Below are 20,646 nucleotides of genomic sequence, written 5' to 3' on the forward strand. Positions count from 1 at the left end.
TAGTTTTACAGAGGTTCAGTTTAGGAATAAGGTTATGTTTAGGCATAGTTTTACAGAGGTTCAGTTTAGGAATAAGGTTATGTTTAGGCATAGTTTTACAGAGGTTCAGTTTAGGAATAAGGTTATGTTTAGTCATAGTTTTACTGAGGTTACGTTTAGGAATAAGGTTATGTTTAGTCATAGTTTTACTGAGGTTACGTTTAGGAATAAGGTTATGTTTAGGCATAGTTTTACTGAGGTTACGTTTAGGAATAAGGTTATGTTTAGTCATAGTTTTACTGAGGTTACGTTTAGGAATAAGGTTATGTTTAGGCATAGTTTTACTGAGGTTACGTTTAGGAATAAGGTTATGTTTAGTCATAGTTTTACAGAGGTTCAGTTTAGGAATAAGGTTATGTTTAGGCATAGTTTTACAGAGGTTCAGTTTAGGAATAAGGTTATGTTTAGGCATAGTTTTACTGAGGTTCAGTTTAGGAATAAGGTTATGTTTAGGCATAGTTTTACTGAGGTTACGTTTAGGAATAAGGTTATGTTTAGGCATAGTTTTACTGAGGTTACGTTTAGGAATAAGGTTATGTTTAGGCATAGTTTTACTGAGGTTCAGTTTAGGAATAAGATTATGTTTAGGCATAGTTTTACTGAGGTTAAGTTTAGGAATAAGATTATGTTTAGGCATAGTTTTACAGAGGTTCAGTTTAGGAATAAGGTTAGGTTTAGGCATAGTTTTACTGAGGTTATGTTTAGGAATAAGGTTATGTTTAGGCATAGTTTTACTGAGGTTATGTTTAGGAATAAGGTTATGTTTAGGCATAGTTTTACTGAGGTTATGTTTAGGAATAAGGTTATGTTTAGGCATAGTTTTACAGAGGTTCAGTTTAGGAATAAGGTTATGTTTAGGCATAGTTTTACAGAGGTTCAGTTTAGGAATAAGATTATGTTTAGGCATAGTTTTACAGAGGTTCAGTTTAGGAATAAGGTTATGTTTAGTCATAGTTTTACTGAGGTTACGTTTAGGAATAAGGTTATGTTTAGTCATAGTTTTACTGAGGTTACGTTTAGGAATAAGGTTATGTTTAGGCATAGTTTTACTGAGGTTACGTTTAGGAATAAGGTTATGTTTAGTCATAGTTTTACTGAGGTTCAGTTTAGGAATAAGGTTATGTTTAGTCATAGTTTTACAGAGGTTCAGTTTAGGAATAAGGTTATGTTTAGGCATAGTTTTACTGAGGTTACGTTTAGGAATAAGGTTATGTTTAGTCATAGTTTTACTGAGGTTACGTTTAGGAATAAGGTTATGTTTAGGCATAGTTTTACTGAGGTTACGTTTAGGAATAAGGTTATGTTTAGTCATAGTTTTACAGAGGTTCAGTTTAGGAATAAGGTTATGTTTAGGCATAGTTTTACAGAGGTTCAGTTTAGGAATAAGGTTATGTTTAGGCATAGTTTTACTGAGGTTCAGTTTAGGAATAAGGTTATGTTTAGGCATAGTTTTACTGAGGTTACGTTTAGGAATAAGGTTATGTTTAGGCATAGTTTTACTGAGGTTACGTTTAGGAATAAGGTTATGTTTAGGCATAGTTTTACTGAGGTTCAGTTTAGGAATAAGATTATGTTTAGGCATAGTTTTACTGAGGTTAAGTTTAGGAATAAGATTATGTTTAGGCATAGTTTTACAGAGGTTCAGTTTAGGAATAAGGTTAGGTTTAGGCATAGTTTTACTGAGGTTATGTTTAGGAATAAGGTTATGTTTAGGCATAGTTTTACTGAGGTTATGTTTAGGAATAAGGTTATGTTTAGGCATAGTTTTACTGAGGTTATGTTTAGGAATAAGGTTATGTTTAGGCATAGTTTTACAGAGGTTCAGTTTAGGAATAAGGTTATGTTTAGGCATAGTTTTACAGAGGTTCAGTTTAGGAATAAGATTATGTTTAGGCATAGTTTTACAGAGGTTCAGTTTAGGAATAAGGTTATGTTTAGTCATAGTTTTACTGAGGTTACGTTTAGGAATAAGGTTATGTTTAGTCATAGTTTTACTGAGGTTACGTTTAGGAATAAGGTTATGTTTAGGCATAGTTTTACTGAGGTTACGTTTAGGAATAAGGTTATGTTTAGTCATAGTTTTACTGAGGTTCAGTTTAGGAATAAGGTTATGTTTAGTCATAGTTTTACAGAGGTTCAGTTTAGGAATAAGGTTATGTTTAGGCATAGTTTTACTGAGGTTACGTTTAGGAATAAGGTTATGTTTAGTCATAGTTTTACTGAGGTTACGTTTAGGAATAAGGTTATGTTTAGGCATAGTTTTACTGAGGTTACGTTTAGGAATAAGGTTATGTTTAGTCATAGTTTTACAGAGGTTCAGTTTAGGAATAAGGTTATGTTTAGGCATAGTTTTACAGAGGTTCAGTTTAGGAATAAGGTTATGTTTAGGCATAGTTTTACTGAGGTTCAGTTTAGGAATAAGGTTATGTTTAGGCATAGTTTTACTGAGGTTACGTTTAGGAATAAGGTTATGTTTAGGCATAGTTTTACTGAGGTTACGTTTAGGAATAAGGTTATGTTTAGGCATAGTTTTACTGAGGTTCAGTTTAGGAATAAGATTATGTTTAGGCATAGTTTTACTGAGGTTAAGTTTAGGAATAAGATTATGTTTAGGCATAGTTTTACAGAGGTTCAGTTTAGGAATAAGGTTAGGTTTAGGCATAGTTTTACTGAGGTTATGTTTAGGAATAAGGTTATGTTTAGGCATAGTTTTACTGAGGTTATGTTTAGGAATAAGGTTATGTTTAGGCATAGTTTTACTGAGGTTATGTTTAGGCATAGTTTTACAGAGGTTCAGTTTAGGAATAAGGTTATGTTTAGGCATAGTTTTACAGAGGTTCAGTTTAGGAATAAGATTATGTTTAGGCATAGTTTTACTGAGGTTACGTTTAGGAATACCAGGTGAATCCCGCCGGCCCGGGTTTGCCCCGGGGCGAGTGTTTTGGGGCGAGTGTTTTGGGGCGAGTGCTTTGGGGCGAGTGTTTTGGGGCGAGTGCTTTGGGGCGAGTGTTTTGGTATTCAGACGGAGCTGGAAAGAGGGAAACAGATCTCTGATCTCAGTGCTGCTTGTGCTGAAACTCGACTCATGCAATAAGATATAAAGATAATCTGATAAACCACATGAACCCCAGTTTACGTATTCTGGGGGGAACATAAACCAAACGTTGCTAATCTAGCTCACGGTCAACTTTTCTGAGGGCGAGTGGACGATTGTGTTCCAGCTGTCCTTCTGATGGATTTTTCTTGGCTGACAATGTTTCTATCGTCCATAAAATAGTTTTCCCCCCAATTTAAAATCGAGTGGGGCCTGTCTATCTCTTTGGAAAACCTCCAGACAGTTTTTGTCAATAACTGCTCAATAGAAATTCCCCCCACAAAATAAAAGCTCCAACGTAGTTTTTTCTGTTGTTGTCTGTTGCCGTTGTTGTTGTTGTACTCACCCTGTTTCATGGCTCCATTTGCTATTGTGGCGATGAGAGCTGAGACAACGATGAGGGTGTCAAACCTGTCCAGATAGATGAGACAGATATGAATTCTCTAAAACACCCTGGACAACGCTCCACACGTCCTAGACTCTTCTCTCTTCTCTAAAACACCCTGGACAACGCTCCACACGTCCTAGACTCTTCTCTCTTCTCTAAAACACTCTGGACAACGCTCCACACGTCCTAGACTCTACTCTCTTCTCTAAAACACTCTGGACAACGCTCCACACGTCCTAGACTCTTCTCTCTTCTCTAAAACACTCTGGACAACGCTCCACACGTCCTAGACTCTTTTCTCTTCTCTAAAACACTCTGGACAACGCTCCACACGTCCTAGACTCTTCTCTCTTCTCTAAAACACCCTGGACAACGCTCCACACGTCCTAGACTCTTCTCTCTTCTCTAAAACACTCTGGACAACGCTCCACACGTCCTAGACTCTTCTCTCTTCTCTAAAACACTCTGGACAACGCTCCACACGTCCTAGACTCTTCTCCCTTCTCTGAAACACCCTGGACAACGCTCCACACGTCCTAGACTCTTCTCCCTTCTCTGAAACACCCTGGACAACGCTCCACACGTCCTAGACTCTTCTCTCTTCTCTAAAACACCCTGGACAACGCTCCACACGTCCTAGACTCTTCTCTCTTCTCTAAAACACCCTGGACAACGCTCCACACGTCCTAGACTCTTCTCTCTTCTCTAAAACACTCTGGACAACGCTCCACACGTCCTAGACTCTTCTCTCTTCTCTAAAACACCCTGGACAACGCTCCACACGTCCTAGACTCTTCTCTCTTCTCTAAAACACTCTGGACAACGCCCCACACGTCTTAGACTCTTCTCTCTTCTCTAAAACACCCTGGACAACGCTCCACACGTCCTAGACTCTTCTCTCTTCTCTAAAACACTCTGGACAACGCTCCACACGTCCTAGACTCTTCTCTCTTCTCTAAAACACCCTGGACATCGCTCCACACGTCCTAGACTCTTCTCTCTTCTCTAAAACACTCTGGACGACGCTCCACACGTCCTAGACTCTTCTCTCTTCTCTAAAACACTCTGGACGACGCTCCACACGTCCTAGACTCTTCTCTCTTCTCTAAAACACCCTGGACGACGCTCCACACGTCCTAGACTCTTCTCTCTTCTCTAAAACACCCTGGACGACGCTCCACACGTCCTAGACTCTTCTCTCTTCTCTAAAACACCCTGGACGACGCTCCACACGTCCTAGACTCTTCTCTCTTCTCTAAAACACTCTGGACAACGCCCCACACGTCCTAGACTCTTCTCTCTTCTCTAAAACACTCTGGACAACGCTCCACACGTCCTAGACTCTTCTCTCTTCTCTAAAACACCCTGGACAACGCTCCACACGTCCTAGACTCTTCTCGCTTCTCTAAAACACTCTGGACAATGCTCCACACGTCCTAGACTCTTCTCTCTTCTCTAAAACACTCTGGACAACGCTCCACACGTCCTAGACTCTTCTCCCTTCTCTAAAACACTCTGGACAACGCTCTTCTCTCTTCTCTAAAACACCCTGGACAACGCTCCACACGTCCTAGACTCTTCTCTCTTCTCTAAAACACTCTGGACGACGCTCCACACGTCCTAGACTCTTCTCTCTTCTCTAAAACACCCTGGACGACGCTCCACACGTCCTAGACTCTTCTCTCTTCTCTAAAACACTCTGGACAACGCCCCACACGTCCTAGACTCTTCTCTCTTCTCTAAAACACTCTGGACAACGCTCCACACGTCCTAGACTCTTCTCTCTTCTCTAAAACACCCTGGACAACGCTCCACACGTCCTAGACTCTTCTCTCTTCTCTAAAACACTCTGGACAACGCTCCACACGTCCTAGACTCTTCTCTCTTCTCTAAAACACTCTGGACAACGCTCCACACGTCCTAGACTCTTCTCCCTTCTCTAAAACACCCTGGACAACGCTCCACACGTCCTAGACTCTTCTCCCTTCTCTGAAACACCCTGGACAACGCTCCACACGTCCTAGACTCTTCTCCCTTCTCTAAAACACCCTGGACAACGCTCCACACGTCCTAGACTCTTCTCTCTTCTCTAAAACACCCTGGACAACGCTCCACACGTCCTAGACTCTTCTCTCTTCTCTAAAACACCCTGGACAACGCTCCACACGTCCTAGACTCTTCTCTCTTCTCTAAAACACTCTGGACAACGCTCCACACGTCCTAGACTCTTCTCTCTTCTCTAAAACACCCTGGACAACGCCCCACAAGTCCTAGACTCTTCTCTCTTCTCTAAAACACTCTGGACAACGCCCCACACGTCTTAGACTCTTCTCTCTTCTCTAAAACACCCTGGACAACGCTCCACACGTCCTAGACTCTTCTCTCTTCTCTAAAACACTCTGGACGACGCTCCACACGTCCTAGACTCTTCTCTCTTCTCTAAAACACTCTGGACGACGCTCCACACGTCCTAGACTCTTCTCTCTTGTCTAAAACACCCTGGACGACGCTCCACACGTCCTAGACTCTTCTCTCTTCTCTAAAACACCCTGGACGACGCTCCACACGTCCTAGACTCTTCTCTCTTCTCTAAAACACTCTGGACAACGCCCCACACGTCCTAGACTCTTCTCTCTTCTCTAAAACACTCTGGACAACGCTCCACACGTCCTAGACTCTTCTCTCTTCTCTAAAACACTCTGGACAACGCCCCACACGTCCTAGACTCTTCTCTCTTCTCTAAAACACTCTGGACAACGCCCCACACGTCCTAGACTCTTCTCTCTTCTCTAAAACACCCTGGACAACGCTCCACACGTCCTAGACTCTTCTCTCTTCTCTAAAACACTCTGGACAACGCTCCACACGTCCTAGACTCTTCTCTCTTCTCTAAAACAACGCTCCACACGTCCTAGACTCTTCTCTCTTCTCTAAAACACTCTGGACAACGCTCCACACGTCCTAGACTCTTCTCTCTTCTCTAAAACACTCTGGACAACGCTCCACACGTCCTAGACTCTTCTCTCTTCTCTAAAACACCCTGGACAACGCTCCACGCATCCTAGACTCTTCTCCCTTCTCTAAAACACCCTGGACAACGCTCCACACATCCTAGACTCTTCTCTCTTCTCTAAAACACCCTGGACAACGCTCCACACGTCCTAGACTCTTCTCTCTTCTCTAAAACACCCTGGACAACAGGGTTATTATTAAATAATAATAATAATAATGCTGTATGTTGTTGTTACCAGTTCCAGAAGTTGTGTCTGGAGTAGAAGGCTCGTGGTTCGAAGGTGTAGAGTTTGAGGAGGATCTCCAGGAGATACAGAGACAGGAAAACCCACTCAGAGACCCCGACCACAGGGTTCTCCTCGTCCAACCCAATGAACACTGCATTTATTAATATGATGACGTCATAGAGGATGGCAAACCCCCTACACACACACACACACACACACACACACACACACACACACACACACACACACACACACACACACACACACACACACACACACACACACACACAGTTAAAATGTTTGTTAATTCATTGTTTTATAACATTTACTGACTGATTGGTTGTCACCTGACTAGGTCTAACCTGATTGGTTGTCACCTGACTAGTTCTAACCCGATTGGCTCTCACCTGTGGCGGACCATTCGACAGAGCAGCCGGCTGGGCGTGGCCTCATAGAGGGCGGGGAATCTGTTGTGGAGGGGGTGTGGCCTGGACTTCATGGTGATCACCTGGATGTTTAGGAGGTCAGCTAACTGGACGAACGCTAGCTTACCTGTAGAGACAGACAGACAGACAGACAGACATATCTTGTATATCCGACGGCATGAGTAAATAAAGTAGAAAAAGTGTTTTTCCTCGGAGCTCAGATCTCCGCCAGGTCAGGTAGGTTTTGCTGTAGCTTAACAGCAATGTTCCAAATACACCAATCAGGATGGAATATGAAAGATCTGACAGATCTGTGTTGATCACATGACTCTAGAGATACTGTGTACGATGTGTGTGATGTTTGGACAAAATCTGTATGAGTAAAAAATATTTAGTAAAAGTCGGCCTCCTGGTGGCGCTATAACAGGACAATGTGAAAAGGTTGGCATGTGTTCCTCGGCCTAGTGGGGATGTGCGTGCAAAGGTTTACGGCATTGGTTCTCAAAGTGGGGTCCGGGGACCCCCAGGGGTACTTGAGGGGATACCAGGGGGTCCCCAGCTAAATGATTTATAGGAACCAAATGGACCCTTATAGGTCTGCAACTCTGAGAGTGTACAAATGGAACCAAATGGACCCTAACGGGTCTATTTGGTTCCATTTGTACACTCTCAGAGTTGAATTAACATTGATTTAACAATATAAATTGGGGTCCCAGAGATAGAAATGCCATTAAATGGGGGTCTGTAGCCTAATGCACATCAAACTGGGGGGGTCCTTAAATTACAATGATTGAGAATCACTGCTAGAGCCCTACAAATCTTCTCTTATGGGGGTCCCTGGCTTATCTTTTCAAATGGGGGTCCGCGGGCTAAATAAGTGTCAATTTGGGGGTCCTTGACATGAAAAAGTTTGAGAACCACTGGTTTACGGCAAGCGGATACTGCGTTTATGATTTGAGGCATTTTGTACAAAACAAGCCCCTCCTGCAGGCTTTAGAAGCCGATCTCTGTTCAGCTGTAGTACGCAATTCCTACCACTAGGAACGTTGTTTTTTTTTTGTTTTTTTTTAAGGCCCCGCCCACTCACCTGTCCGTCCGGTGTGGGCGGGGTCAGACACGCTCCACAGCAGCTCTCGGTGGGCGGAGCTAATGTCCGGCTGGACGCGCTGCACCAGCTGGTTCCAGGAAGTCTGACACACGCCCGGCTCCGCCCCTTCCTCCTTCCTCTCCTGGAGCACGGCGAACGCTCGGACCATCTTGTGTCTTTTGGCCCTGACCAGCTGCCGTACCTCCTCCTGGTGGACAGAAACAGTACTGTGATTATCATTAGTACAACTAGACCATACCTCCTCCTGGTGGACAGAAACAGTACTGTGATTATCATTACTACAACTAGACCATACCTCCTCCTGGTGGACAGAAACAGTACTGTGATTATCATTACTACAACTAGACCATACCTCCTCCTGGTGGACAGAAACAGTACTGTGATTATCATTACTACAACTAGACCATACCTCCTCCTGGTGGACAGAAACAGTACTGTGATTATCATTAGTACAACTAGACCATACCTCCTCCTGGTGGACAGAAACAGTACTGTGATTATCATTACTACAACTAGACCATACCTCCTCCTGGTGGACAGAAACAGTACTGTGATTATCATTACTACAACTAGACCATACCTCCTCCTGGTGGACAGAAACAGTACTGTGATTATCATTAGTACAACTAGACCATACCTCCTCCTGGTGGACAGAAACAGTACTGTGATTATCATTGGTACAACTAGACCATACCTCCTCCTGGTGGACAGAAACAGTACTGTGATTATCATTACTACAACTAGACCGTACCTCCTCCTGGTGGACAGAAACAGTACTGTGATTATCATTACTACAACTAGACCATACCTCCTCCTGGTGGACAGAAACAGTACTGTGATTATCATTACTACAACTAGACCATACCTCCTCCTGGTGGACAGAAACAGTACTGTGATTATCATTACTACAACTAGACCAGTGGTTCTCAAACTTTTTCATGCCAGGACCCCCAAATTGACACTTATTAGCCCCGCCGACCCCCATTTGAAAAGATACGCCAGGGACCCCCATAAGAGAAGATTTGTTATGGTTCTAGCAGTGATTCTCAACCATTTTAATTTCAAGGAACCCCAGTTTGACATGCATTAGAGCTACGGACCCCCATTTAATGGCATTTATATCTCTGGGACCCCAATATATATTGTAAAATCAATGTTAATTTAACTCTCAGAGTTACAGACCCTAACGGGTCCATTTGGTTCCATTTCTACACTCTCAGAGTTACAGACCCATAAGGGTCCATTTGGTTCCTGTCCATCATTTAGCTGGGGACCCCCTGGAACCCCCTCAAGTACCCCTGGGGGTCCCCGGACCCCACTTTGAGAACCAATGAACTAGACCATACCTCCTCCTGGTGGACAGAAACAGTACTGTGATTATCATTACTACATTACTACAGGCAGGTACTCAGTACACTCATTTCTAGGGATGTCCGATTTTATCGGCCTCCCGATATTATCGGCCGATATTAGCATAAAAATTGATATCGGGAAAATATCGGTATCGGTTTTTGAAAAAAAAAACATTTTTTTTTTTTTTTTTTTTTTTTTTTTGCTTTATAAATAAGTTACAGGAGTTCTTACTGTATATGGTGTGTGTGATATGAAATTTGAGCTTACCCTAATCACAATAATCCCCGCATATATCGGTATCGGTTGATATCGGTATCGGTAATTAAGAGTTGGACAATATCGGTATTCGGTTGTTCAGACGTGACGTTGCGCCCCGCTAGAATAACTTCCGGGTCCAAGTGTTTTAATGTTAATAATAATAATGTTAAATCATAATAATAAATAAATACTTTGTACTTCTATGATATTAGCATTAAGACCCTTATTAAGCCTCAATGGTTCATTTCTGAAAAAGGAGGTTATTGTAAAAAGATTTACGGGTTCCAACATGTTGTTTACAATGAAGAGTGGACGGCGCTGGTGCCTTTTGGACCCGGACGCGACGTCGGACTACAAAATTACGTCAGACTTAAGAACCGAATATCGGTTATCGGTAAAAAAGCCAATATCGGACAACCCTACTCATTTCTATCCACCTGTTTCCTAGGCTTCTCACTGTGTTCCACTTCCTGTCTTTTGATCCAATGAAATCCTATGAAACCGGTCAGATGACTAATGATATCCAATGAAATCCGACAGGAAGTGGAAAACACACAGCCAAGAAACAGGTGGATAGAAAGGCCTTCTTAACCTAGTCTGGTAAAGCCGGACACACACACACGCCGGAAAATCTCATTTCCATTTGATTTCAGGCAGTGGCGTGCACAGACATTTTGAGGGGCAGGTGCTCAAGTAAATTATACTTTTTTTTGTTGACTTGGTCTGCTCTTTTTTCCCTCTACACCTATACCTCTTTGCCAAAAATAGCAGATCTACAAGCTCACAACGCCTCGCAACGCGAGGCGTTGTGGGCTTGTAGATCTGCTATTTTTGGCAAAAGTTCTCCTCAGAAAAGGGATGCTAGGTTTCGAGTGGTTATGGTAAAAAGAAAAATCATATCACATAGAAGATTTGGCGGACCCCCTGCAGTAACTCTGAAGACCCCCTAGGGGTCCCGGACCCCCTGTTGAAGACCCCTGCTGTAAACTGAAAAAAAAAAAAACTTAAAAAAAAAAAGGGCACTTCTGGTCAAGAGGGCAAAGGGCAGGTGCTCTAGCACCACCTAGAGTCTATCTGTGCACGTCCCTGATTTCAGGAAGGAGTCTGGCCTGAAGGCTTGTCTGGGCGTTTCTAGCCCGTTCACCAAATGGACGAGCCTATCGGCGTCGTCGCTCATCGTTCTGTGATTGACAGCGACGATTGGCCAATCAGGTGGCGAGTTCGAGTGAGCCCGAAGGGGACCGAGTGCAGCCGACAAAAATGGAACGAGCCGCCATTGTTTTCTGTGGGCAGTTACACTTTTTACTTTCGGTTTTAAAACGCTCTCAAATTTCTTTTTTGAGGCACGGAATTTACTTTTAAGATATCGCTTGGATAGAATTTAGTTGTTTAACTTCATATATGTGGTCAATTAATCATGACAGAGCCTATTTAAAAATAAGAATGTAGAGAACCGGCAGGGGCGGGCAGTGACACGCATTGTATCCGAATAAGGCAACCTATTTTGGGCATGGCCGTCTCAAAAGTCTCGTTGCGTCACGTTAGTCTGGAGGTGGTAAAAATGCACTGCTGATTGGCTGGAGGGGAACAACGATCATTGGCTGAAGGGGTTGTCAGTCAACGGTATTACTCCCGCCCAACTCCAGCCCACAGCCAATATTGCAGAATGGGCGATCAGGCCAGACTCACTCCTGAAATAAATTACAAATGAGATTTCCGGAGGGAGGGTTTACCAGGCTATTCTTAACCTCCTAAACAGCAGAGATTCGGTGCATCTATTCTATACTCACTGATACTGTTGTTATGTGTTATCTTTACTGTTGTAATTGTCTATGATCTTTGATTCACTGTTTGATTTTATGTTGTTAAGCACTTTGTAACATTGTTTAAAAAGGTGCTCTATAAATAAAGTTTATTATATTATATTATCATATTAATACCAGACACACATCTGTACCCCACTGTCTGTGGCTGTTATAAACCACAGACAGACAGACAGACAGACAGACAGACAGACAGACAGACAGACAGACAGACAGACAGACAGACAGTACCTTGAGGTATTTCTTATAGTTGTTATAAACCACAGCCAGGAAGATGGACATAAAGATGTATGTGTTGATGAGGATGTAGAGGATGAAGAAAACTGCAAAGAAGGAGCTGTGGTTGTACGCTGGCATCCTGGAAGAAAACACATGTTCACATTACATACATATACGCATCCGCGGGGGGATATGCGCACATGATCTGGAAACCTGGGAGGCAGTTGGTCCCATAGCTGGGCAGCCCCGTAACCATGGCAACATGCTTTTTTTTTTCTTTTCTTTTCTTTAACCCTTATTTTTCACCCGGTGCCAATTTTCTAAGTGATCCTGGGCACTACACTCCCCCCACCAGCCTAGGGAGGCCAGGGCCGAGCTCATGCCTCCTTCAATGCATGAGAACCAACTGACCTTCTTGTCACCTGACAGGGGGGAGTTTCCCTGGTAGGACGTAACGCGTGGAAGGAACACGTTATTCCAACCAGTTCCTTTCCCCTCCATCAGGCGCCCCGGCTGTCATGGGGGAGGCAGTATAGTGACCAGGATTACTACATGTTTTTGTGAGGGTATTAACTATTCTAGGAGACACGGGGAGAACATGCAAACTCCACACAGAAAGGCCCTTGGCTTTCACCAACCCCACCTAGGGTATGGGCGCTAATGACGCGGAGGAGAAGACACGCCCCGAGCACCCACAGCGTCCCTGGCGGGAATTGAACCCAGGACCTTCTAGCTGTGGAGCGACAGCAGATCTACAAGCTCAAAATGTGTCGCAGTGCGGCGCGTTTTGAGCTTGTAGATCTGCTATTTTTGCTACTTTTGACATACAATATAGTGGTCCTTTCCATTATCAAAGTTGCATCACCCCTGCAGTAGATAGATCATGGTACATACATGACGCAGTAGATAGATCATGGTACATACATGACGTAGTAGATAGATCATGGTACATACATGACATAGTAGATAGATCATGGTACATACATGTCTTTACATACAGTAGATAGAACATGGTACATACATGACGTCAGGGCTGTTGGCTGTGGTCACCAGCACATAGAGTTGGAACGCGATGTTCAGATAGTTGGTGAAATATGGACTGCCATCTATGGTGGTGAGACCTCTGACAGACAGACAGACAGACAGACAGACAGACAGACAGACAGACAGACAGACAGACAGTTAAATGACGAACATTTCATTTTAAAACCAAAACAATCAAATATTTCATTAACCCATCGGGTGCCAAACACGGTCTGAACCGTGTATTCACAGAGTAGTGCTTTGGTACCGAACACGGTCTGAACCGTGTTTTCAGTCTTTTTTTTCCACACGGGAGGGGCTGGAGCAGCTCTGGAATCACCGTGGTGATTCTGAGAAGGAAGGTCCTTATAGATCACGTGCCAAAAAACATGGCTCCCATCCGCTTCCGTTCTCCTTCTCTTAAACCCCTATAACTCCCAAACCTTTTACGCAAAACGACTCATTTTGTATTGGTGATCGCTCCGCCATTGTGACCCGCGTGAGAGATGTTATCGTTCCAAGCGTTAGCCAGGACCATCGTGCAAAATGAACGCATGCTTTGTTTCACATGGATTGCTCGTCGTGGAGTCTACAGATTAAACAGCGCCGCGCACCTCAACGGTGAGATTTCTGGCACCGAACGTAATCTGTTATTATAAAATTCTGGCACCGAATGTGTTAAGAACAAGAAGGTATTCTGTCTCATGCTCATTTGAGCACGGCTTGGAGAGCCTATTTCAACCAATCAGGTTCCTTGGATTTCCTCGACTGATTGATGGATTGACTGATTGGACGTACCGTTTCCCAAACAGCTTCAGAGCCATGAGGGAGAAGATGAGAACACTGAAGATGAAGAGGAGGAAGACTGTGGCCATCTGAGGAAGAGCGTTACGTATGGATCTGAAGGCCCTACGGAGCTACACACACACACACACACACACACACACACACACACACACACACACACACACACACACACACACACACACACACACACACACACACACACACACATTATACAAAAATACACACACACACACATTATACAAAAATACACACACACACACATTATACAAAAATACACACACACACACACACACACACACACACACACACACACACACACACACACACACACACACACACACACACACACACACACACACACACACACACACACACACACACACACACTTGTCTCTACATAACATGCTATCTAATACATTTGAGCCTTTAAAGGCCTTTTAAAGAAAGGAGGAGGGATCTAAACTGTGATTGGACGGTCCATTGGACAGGAGGAGGGAGGGGTCTAAACTGTGATTGGACAGTCCAGTGCAAAGGAGGAGGGACCTAAACTGTGATTGGACGGTCCATATTGTACTTTACCTGGCGGCCCTCTGTGACGTTGACCAATAGGAGCGGACGCAGGACCCTCGACCAGCGAACCGCCGAGTGGCCTGACGTCTGTAAGCCTGCATATATCACCATGTCCACTAGGGTGAGCTAGAGACACACAGAGAGATGCATATATCACCATGTCCACTAGGGCCATGGTTCTCAAAGTGGGGTACGGGGACCCCCAGGGGTCCTTGAGCAGGTTCCAGGGGGTACCCAGATAAATGTTGGATAGTTAGGAACCAAATGGAACCTTATGTTGCCGTAACTCTGAGAGTGTACAAATGGAACCAAATGGACCCTTACGGGTCCATTTGGTTCCATTTGTACACTCTCAGAGTTATGGTGGTCCGTGGTCTAATGCAGGGGTTCTCAAAGTGGGGTCCGGGGACCCCCAGGGCCCTACATACATCAGCTATTTTCAAAAAAATCATTCAATTCAATTCAAATCATTCATTCATTCATTCATTCATTTTTAACTTCAATCTTGGATGGGGTCCTTGGCACAAAATCTTTTCAGATGGGGGTCCGCGGCCAAATACACATTCATTTAGGGGTACTTGACCTGAACAAGTTTGAGAACCACTGCACTAGGGTGAGCTAGAGACACACAGACAGACAGACAGACATACAGACAGACAGACAGACAGACAGGTATAAATCAGGCATTGCGACGCCATCACGGCCAACATACGTTTTAGACGACTAAATCAACTGTAGTTTTACTTACTTACTTAATCCTCTTCGTCCCTAGTGGGACATAAGGCTTTAACGATCTGCCTCCATCGGGACCTGTCTTGTGCTGCATGTTGTGCCTCGCCCCATGTCAGGTTCATCTCCTTCATCTCGGCAGTCACGGTTCGTCGCCAGGTTGTTTTGGGGCGACCTTTCTTCCTTTTCCCTGCAGGAGTCCATCTTAAAGCGACCTTAGGGATACGATCCTGGGCCATTCTGAGCACATGACCTAGCCATCGAAATCGGTGCCGTTTGATTTCTAACACTATGCTGTTGCACTTGGTCACCCTGTGTAGCTCTTCGTTGGATATTCTCTCGGGCCAGAAAATGCGGCAGATTTTCCTCAAGCATCGATTATGGAAGGCATCGATTTTCTTCATATCCTTTATTGTGACTCGCCAGCATTCGGATCCATACAACAGTACTGACTTCACATTGCTGCTGTAGAGTCGGATTTTAGTTCTAAGCGTGTACTGTTTTGACTTCCAGATGGATTGGAGCCTAACAAAAACGCTGTGAGCCTTCCCTAGCCTTGCTCTGATGTCCTTTTGTGTTGCGTTTTCTTTGCTGACTAGACTTCCCAGGTAGGTGAACTCTTCCACATAGTCAAGAGGGTGCCCGTTCACATTGACTGGTACACCTGGAGTGGTATTAAAGCACGTAACTTGTGTTTTAGAGGTGTTGATGTTCAAGCCTGTTTGTAGGGCAAACCTGTTAAGTCTTTCAGTTTTCTCCTGCAGATGGGTATGGTTTGAGGAGAGCACCGCAAGGTCATCGGCAAAGTCAAGGTCTTCGAGTTGGGAAAACAGGGTCCACTGGATGCCTCTGGGTCTGTCAGCTGTTGTCTTCCTCATAACCCAGTCGATGGCCATCAGGAAGAGAATGGAGGACATGATACACCCTTGTCGTACACCGGACTCCACTGGGAACCATTCGGATGGTTTACCATTAACAAGGACACTGCATTGGAAGTGACGATAGAACAACCCCATCAGTGAGACCATTTTGGGAGGAATTCCATATGATCTCGCGATCTTCCACAGGGTGTCACGGTGCAGGCTGTCAAATGCTTTCCGGAAGTCGATGAAGTTGATGTACAGTGCGGCGTTCCATTCTATACACTGCTCTATGATGTTTTTCAAAGCAAAGATCTGGTCTGTGCATCCCCTCTCTCTCCTAAATCCTGCCTGTTCGTCTCTCAGGGTCTGATCAACAGCGGAATCAATTCTGCCAATTAGGATCCTGCAGAAAACTTTTGATGGTATCGACAGCAGTGTGATCCCACGCCAATTGTCGCAGTTTTGCTGGTTTCCTTTCTTGGGGATTTTGACTATCAGGCCCTTGTCCCAGTCTTCAGGTATCGTTTCCTTCTCCCAGATGTTTCTGAAGAGGTCTGCGAGCACCTTGCTTGAGGTATTAAGGTCGGCTTTCAGCATCTCTGAATGTATTGAGTCTATGCCGGCAGCTTTCCCACACTTCATGGCTTTGATGGCAAGCTTTACCTCTTCATTAGTTGGGGGACTGGTGTCAATGTTGAGGACATCCTCTGCTGGTGGAGGGTTAGCAGGGTCATCTGGCGCTAGGCAGTTGAGTACCTCGCGAAAATGTTGTGCCCATCTCGCGGTCTGTTCTTGCTCTGTCCTGAGGATGTTGCCGTCCTTGTCTTTGACAGAGGCTGACTGGCTGGTGTACTTGCCACTGAGCTTCTTTGTGATGTTGTAAATTGTACTCATCTCGCCTTTTGCTGCAGCTTGCTCTGCTTGATTTGCCATGTCCTCTACGAAGGCCCTCTTGTCGCTTTTGGCGCTCTTCTTCACCTGTCTGTCCTTTTCCTTATAGGCTTCTTGAATCCGCTCTAGAAGCCTAGGTGATTTGGTGCACAACATCTTGGTCTTCAGTTCTTTCCGTTCATCTATCTTCTTCCATGTGTCTGGGGTTAGCCATTCCTTGTTCTTCCTTCTTCTGTAGCCTATGACTTTGGTGGCTGTCTCTATGTAGAGCTTTTTGATGGTCTCCCAGTCGCTGTTAATATCTGGGTCTTCTGTGTTAGCCAGAGCACTAGAGCGTTTCCTCAGCTCCAATACAAACTCCCTGTTGGTTTTGGGGCATTTCAGCTTGGCTACATCTAGATGTTTCCTATACTGACTCTGCTTTGCCACTTTCCTTAGTTTCAGCTTGATGGTGGCTGTTATAAGGTAGTGGTCACTGTTGGCATCAGCCCCACGACAAACTCTGACATCTTGAAGTGACCTGCGCCACTTTCCATTTATCATAATATGGTCAATCTGGTTGATGGTGGAACCATCAGGTGATTTCCATGTGAGCTTGTGGATTGTTCTATGTGGAAAGATGGTGCCGCCAATGACACAGTTGTTGTTCATGCAAAAGTCAACGAGACGTTCACCATTGTCATTCATCACACCACATCCGTGCCTTCCCATTGCTCTCTCACAATTCGAATTATCAGCTCCCACCTTGGCATTTAGGTCTCCCATGATCAGAAGCATATCGTGCTGGGGGACTTTAGAGACTGCCTGTTGTAGCTCCTCATACCAGTCATCTTTATTGTCCTCCTCCGCTTCGTTAGTTGGTGCGTAACACTGGATGATGGTGAGCTTGCAGTGTTTGGAGTTGAAGCGGGCCCTAATAAGCCTGTCACTGAGGGGTTCCCATTCTAACAAGGTGCTAGCCTTCTCCTTCGTAATTATGAGGGCCACGCCGCGCGCGTGTTGGTCATCGTGCCCAGAGTGGAGTATAACTGAGCCATCGCTTGACACTTGGCGTCCAGAGCCGGTCCATCGGCATTCACTAATCCCCAGAATGTCCAGTCTGTATCTCCTCATTTCGCGGATGACTTGTGCAGTTTTGGATGTCTCGAACATGGTGCGGACATTCCATGCGCCTAGGCGGATCTTATTTTTGGGCCCGAGCAGACTGGTTTTCGCTCTCCTGACTTCCTGTTGAAGGCTTTCATCAGAAGAGGTCATGCCGCCAATTGGTTGGCTCCAGTCTACTGCTAGGTCCGTGTCGGTATTTTTCGTTAAAGTTTCCGTAACAAGGATGTTTTTTACGGGGTGGGGTCGTTAGCCCCACGCCCAACCCCCAACCTGGAGGGCCAGGTGCTGATTTTTGTCGGGACTCTACCTGGAATACCTGCCCGACATGGTTGAACCTGCTGGGGGCTAAGCCCCCGTCGGTATAGCTACCCAGGTCACGGAGACACACACGCTTCCCCACCACGGCAAGGTATACAGCACAAGGAGAAGAACTGCGACCCTAGTTTTAGTCGACTAAAATCTCATGATATGACAGTCTAAAAACAAACTAAACACATTTCAGATCAACATATGTGACTGTTTTCTTCAACAAAGCAGAAAAACATGTTTCTTCTATAAGCTGCAGTTTCAAAACTATTCCCTCAGTCTTATTCACCAATATTATATATCATTATTCTGCTATGATTCATATGACATGATAATGAACATGAAACAATGCCAGATGACTGTCTCTCAGTCACATTTGGTCACATATGACTGAAACTGAATGGATTTGATTCAAAGCCGACGTAATGATGAAAACATGAAGATGAAAACAACATGAAGATGAAAACAACATGAAGATTAAAACAACATGAAGATGAAAACAACATGAAGATGAAAACAACATGAAGATGAAAACAACATGAAGATGAAAACAACATGAAGATGAAAACAACATGAAGATGAAACCAACATGAAGATGAAAACAACATGAAGATGAAGATAGTGAAACTATCCTACCGTGAGGATGACGATGATGAAGATGTTTTTGGGGTCCTTCCAGAACTTGTCTCGGTGGACCACCCTGGCATAGTGCCCGAGACGCAGCGAGAACACCACCACACACACACACTCTATGAGCATGGTCGCCTAGCAACACACACACACACACAAACACTCTATGAGCATGGTCACGTAGCTGGAACTTTGATGATAGGCGTTGCGCCTTTGCTTCTTCATCAGTTTGCAGACAATGATTATCTTCTTCAGTTTGCATAATAAGAGTTAGTTGCACTGTGTCATCAACTGTGACTGGAAAGTACTGTTCTTAATTAATCCTGTCTAAGCTATTTATATTACGTATTGTGATGACACCAGTGTGTCTACATAATGTATTGCTCCGCCATTTCTCAGCCATTTGGTGATTATTCCTGTCTTACCTCACTTTGAAAGAGGCAAAGACTCTTTCAAAGTGACACATCTATTTATAGGCCGCTATACGTCATGCGTCTCACTAGCCAATCAGAGCACACTCTTTCAACGTATTGTCACGTGTCACGTGAGGCTTGACCAATGTTAGCTTGGCCGAGGGGGGGGACGGAAAGTGAAAACATAGTCTCCTGGCGGAGACAATAAATGCATTTGAAATGAAATAAAAATGTTACTTTTCAGGATTCCACTACAAGCTCAAAACGTGTCGCACTGTGACATGTAGATCTGCTATTTTTGCTATATTTGTGTGACATAGAATGGCCGTGGCCCAGCAGTATAATTATGCAATGTGTCCTTCTGGAGTGAGTGTGTAAATATAGTGGCCCTCTCCATCATCATAGTTGCATCACCGCTTATCTATCAGCATGGTCGCCTGGCATTATAGAACATCACCAAACACACCACTGTTTGTTTTAAGAACAATGTCAACTTCCTGCTGATTTTACTATTTGAAGATCCGGATCCATGGATCCGGTCCGGGTTTTCTTCTTAATGAGAATAGCAAAATCAACAGGAAGTTGATATCTTTATTAAAACAACAAACAGTACTGGGTTTGGTGATGTTCTATATTGTCTGAATCAGCTTTGTTTGTGTTCGTTTATGTGCTAAAAGAGTGACTTTGAGATCTGTTTCACCGTACAATGTAAGTCAATGAGGAGCATATTTTGAATTATCAATGTCTAATCAATGGAGCAATTATTTTAGATTTCTTGTTCACCTTTGGAGTTACATCATGACAAGGTAACTACACAACCCAAACCTCTACCACAGTGTCTATAAGCAACCCGATCACCAGAGGAAACGTTCTCAATGAACGTTTTTCAACGTTTCTCAAAATCCGTGCATAGACTACTGGAAAACCACAAATTCCGTGCATAGCCGCCTCGCATCTCCCCCATTGTGACTAAACCATTCGGAGGCGCAGTCTCAAGGGAATTGTCGCCGTGTGAAGGACCACCGAGCGAGCTAAAGCGAGCGAGTTGCCGTCCTGAACATTGCGACATTGCCTTGAGCCTACTCAGCGCCGTTTGAGTTACGTACCGATAGGCACAGAATCTTATATTTACCCATAGAGGCAGAGGGATGAGGGCGGGGCTTATATTTACCCATAGAGGCAGAGGGATGAGGGCGGGGCTTATATTTACCCATAGAGGTAGAGGGATGAGGGCGGGGTCTTCAAACAAAGCCAGGGAAAGATCCAATAAGATGAAAACATACAGCAACACCTGGAGACCCCAATGATTATACCATAGGTACAACCTATAGACACACACACACACACACACACACACACAC

The 20,646-nt window shown here is 44.3% G+C and overlaps 1 protein-coding gene across 2 annotated transcripts in view; it reads right to left on the bottom strand.

The window, feature by feature from the left end:
- tpcn3 (two pore segment channel 3) overlaps positions 1–20,646 on the bottom strand; it is a 45,514-nt gene that overhangs the window by 18,683 nt on the left and 6,185 nt on the right. For both annotated transcript variants that reach the window (XM_084043871.1, XM_084043870.1), the window contains 10 exons: positions 20,496–20,610; positions 18,879–19,007; positions 14,356–14,472; positions 13,768–13,886; positions 12,968–13,069; positions 11,959–12,085; positions 8,273–8,480; positions 7,168–7,312; positions 6,770–6,955; positions 3,480–3,544 (listed from right to left, as the gene is read on the bottom strand). In XM_084043871.1, coding sequence (XP_083899997.1) covers positions 3,480–3,544; positions 6,770–6,955; positions 7,168–7,312; positions 8,273–8,480; positions 11,959–12,085; positions 12,968–13,069; positions 13,768–13,886; positions 14,356–14,472; positions 18,879–19,007; positions 20,496–20,610 — 1,313 coding nt within the window. The remainder of the gene's footprint in view (positions 1–3,479; positions 3,545–6,769; positions 6,956–7,167; positions 7,313–8,272; positions 8,481–11,958; positions 12,086–12,967; positions 13,070–13,767; positions 13,887–14,355; positions 14,473–18,878; positions 19,008–20,495; positions 20,611–20,646) is intronic.

The sequence above is a fragment of the Gymnoscopelus microlampas genome, assembly GCF_963454915.1.
Source record: "Gymnoscopelus microlampas genome assembly, chromosome: 2".
Taxonomy (NCBI): domain Eukaryota; kingdom Metazoa; phylum Chordata; class Actinopteri; order Myctophiformes; family Myctophidae; genus Gymnoscopelus; species Gymnoscopelus microlampas.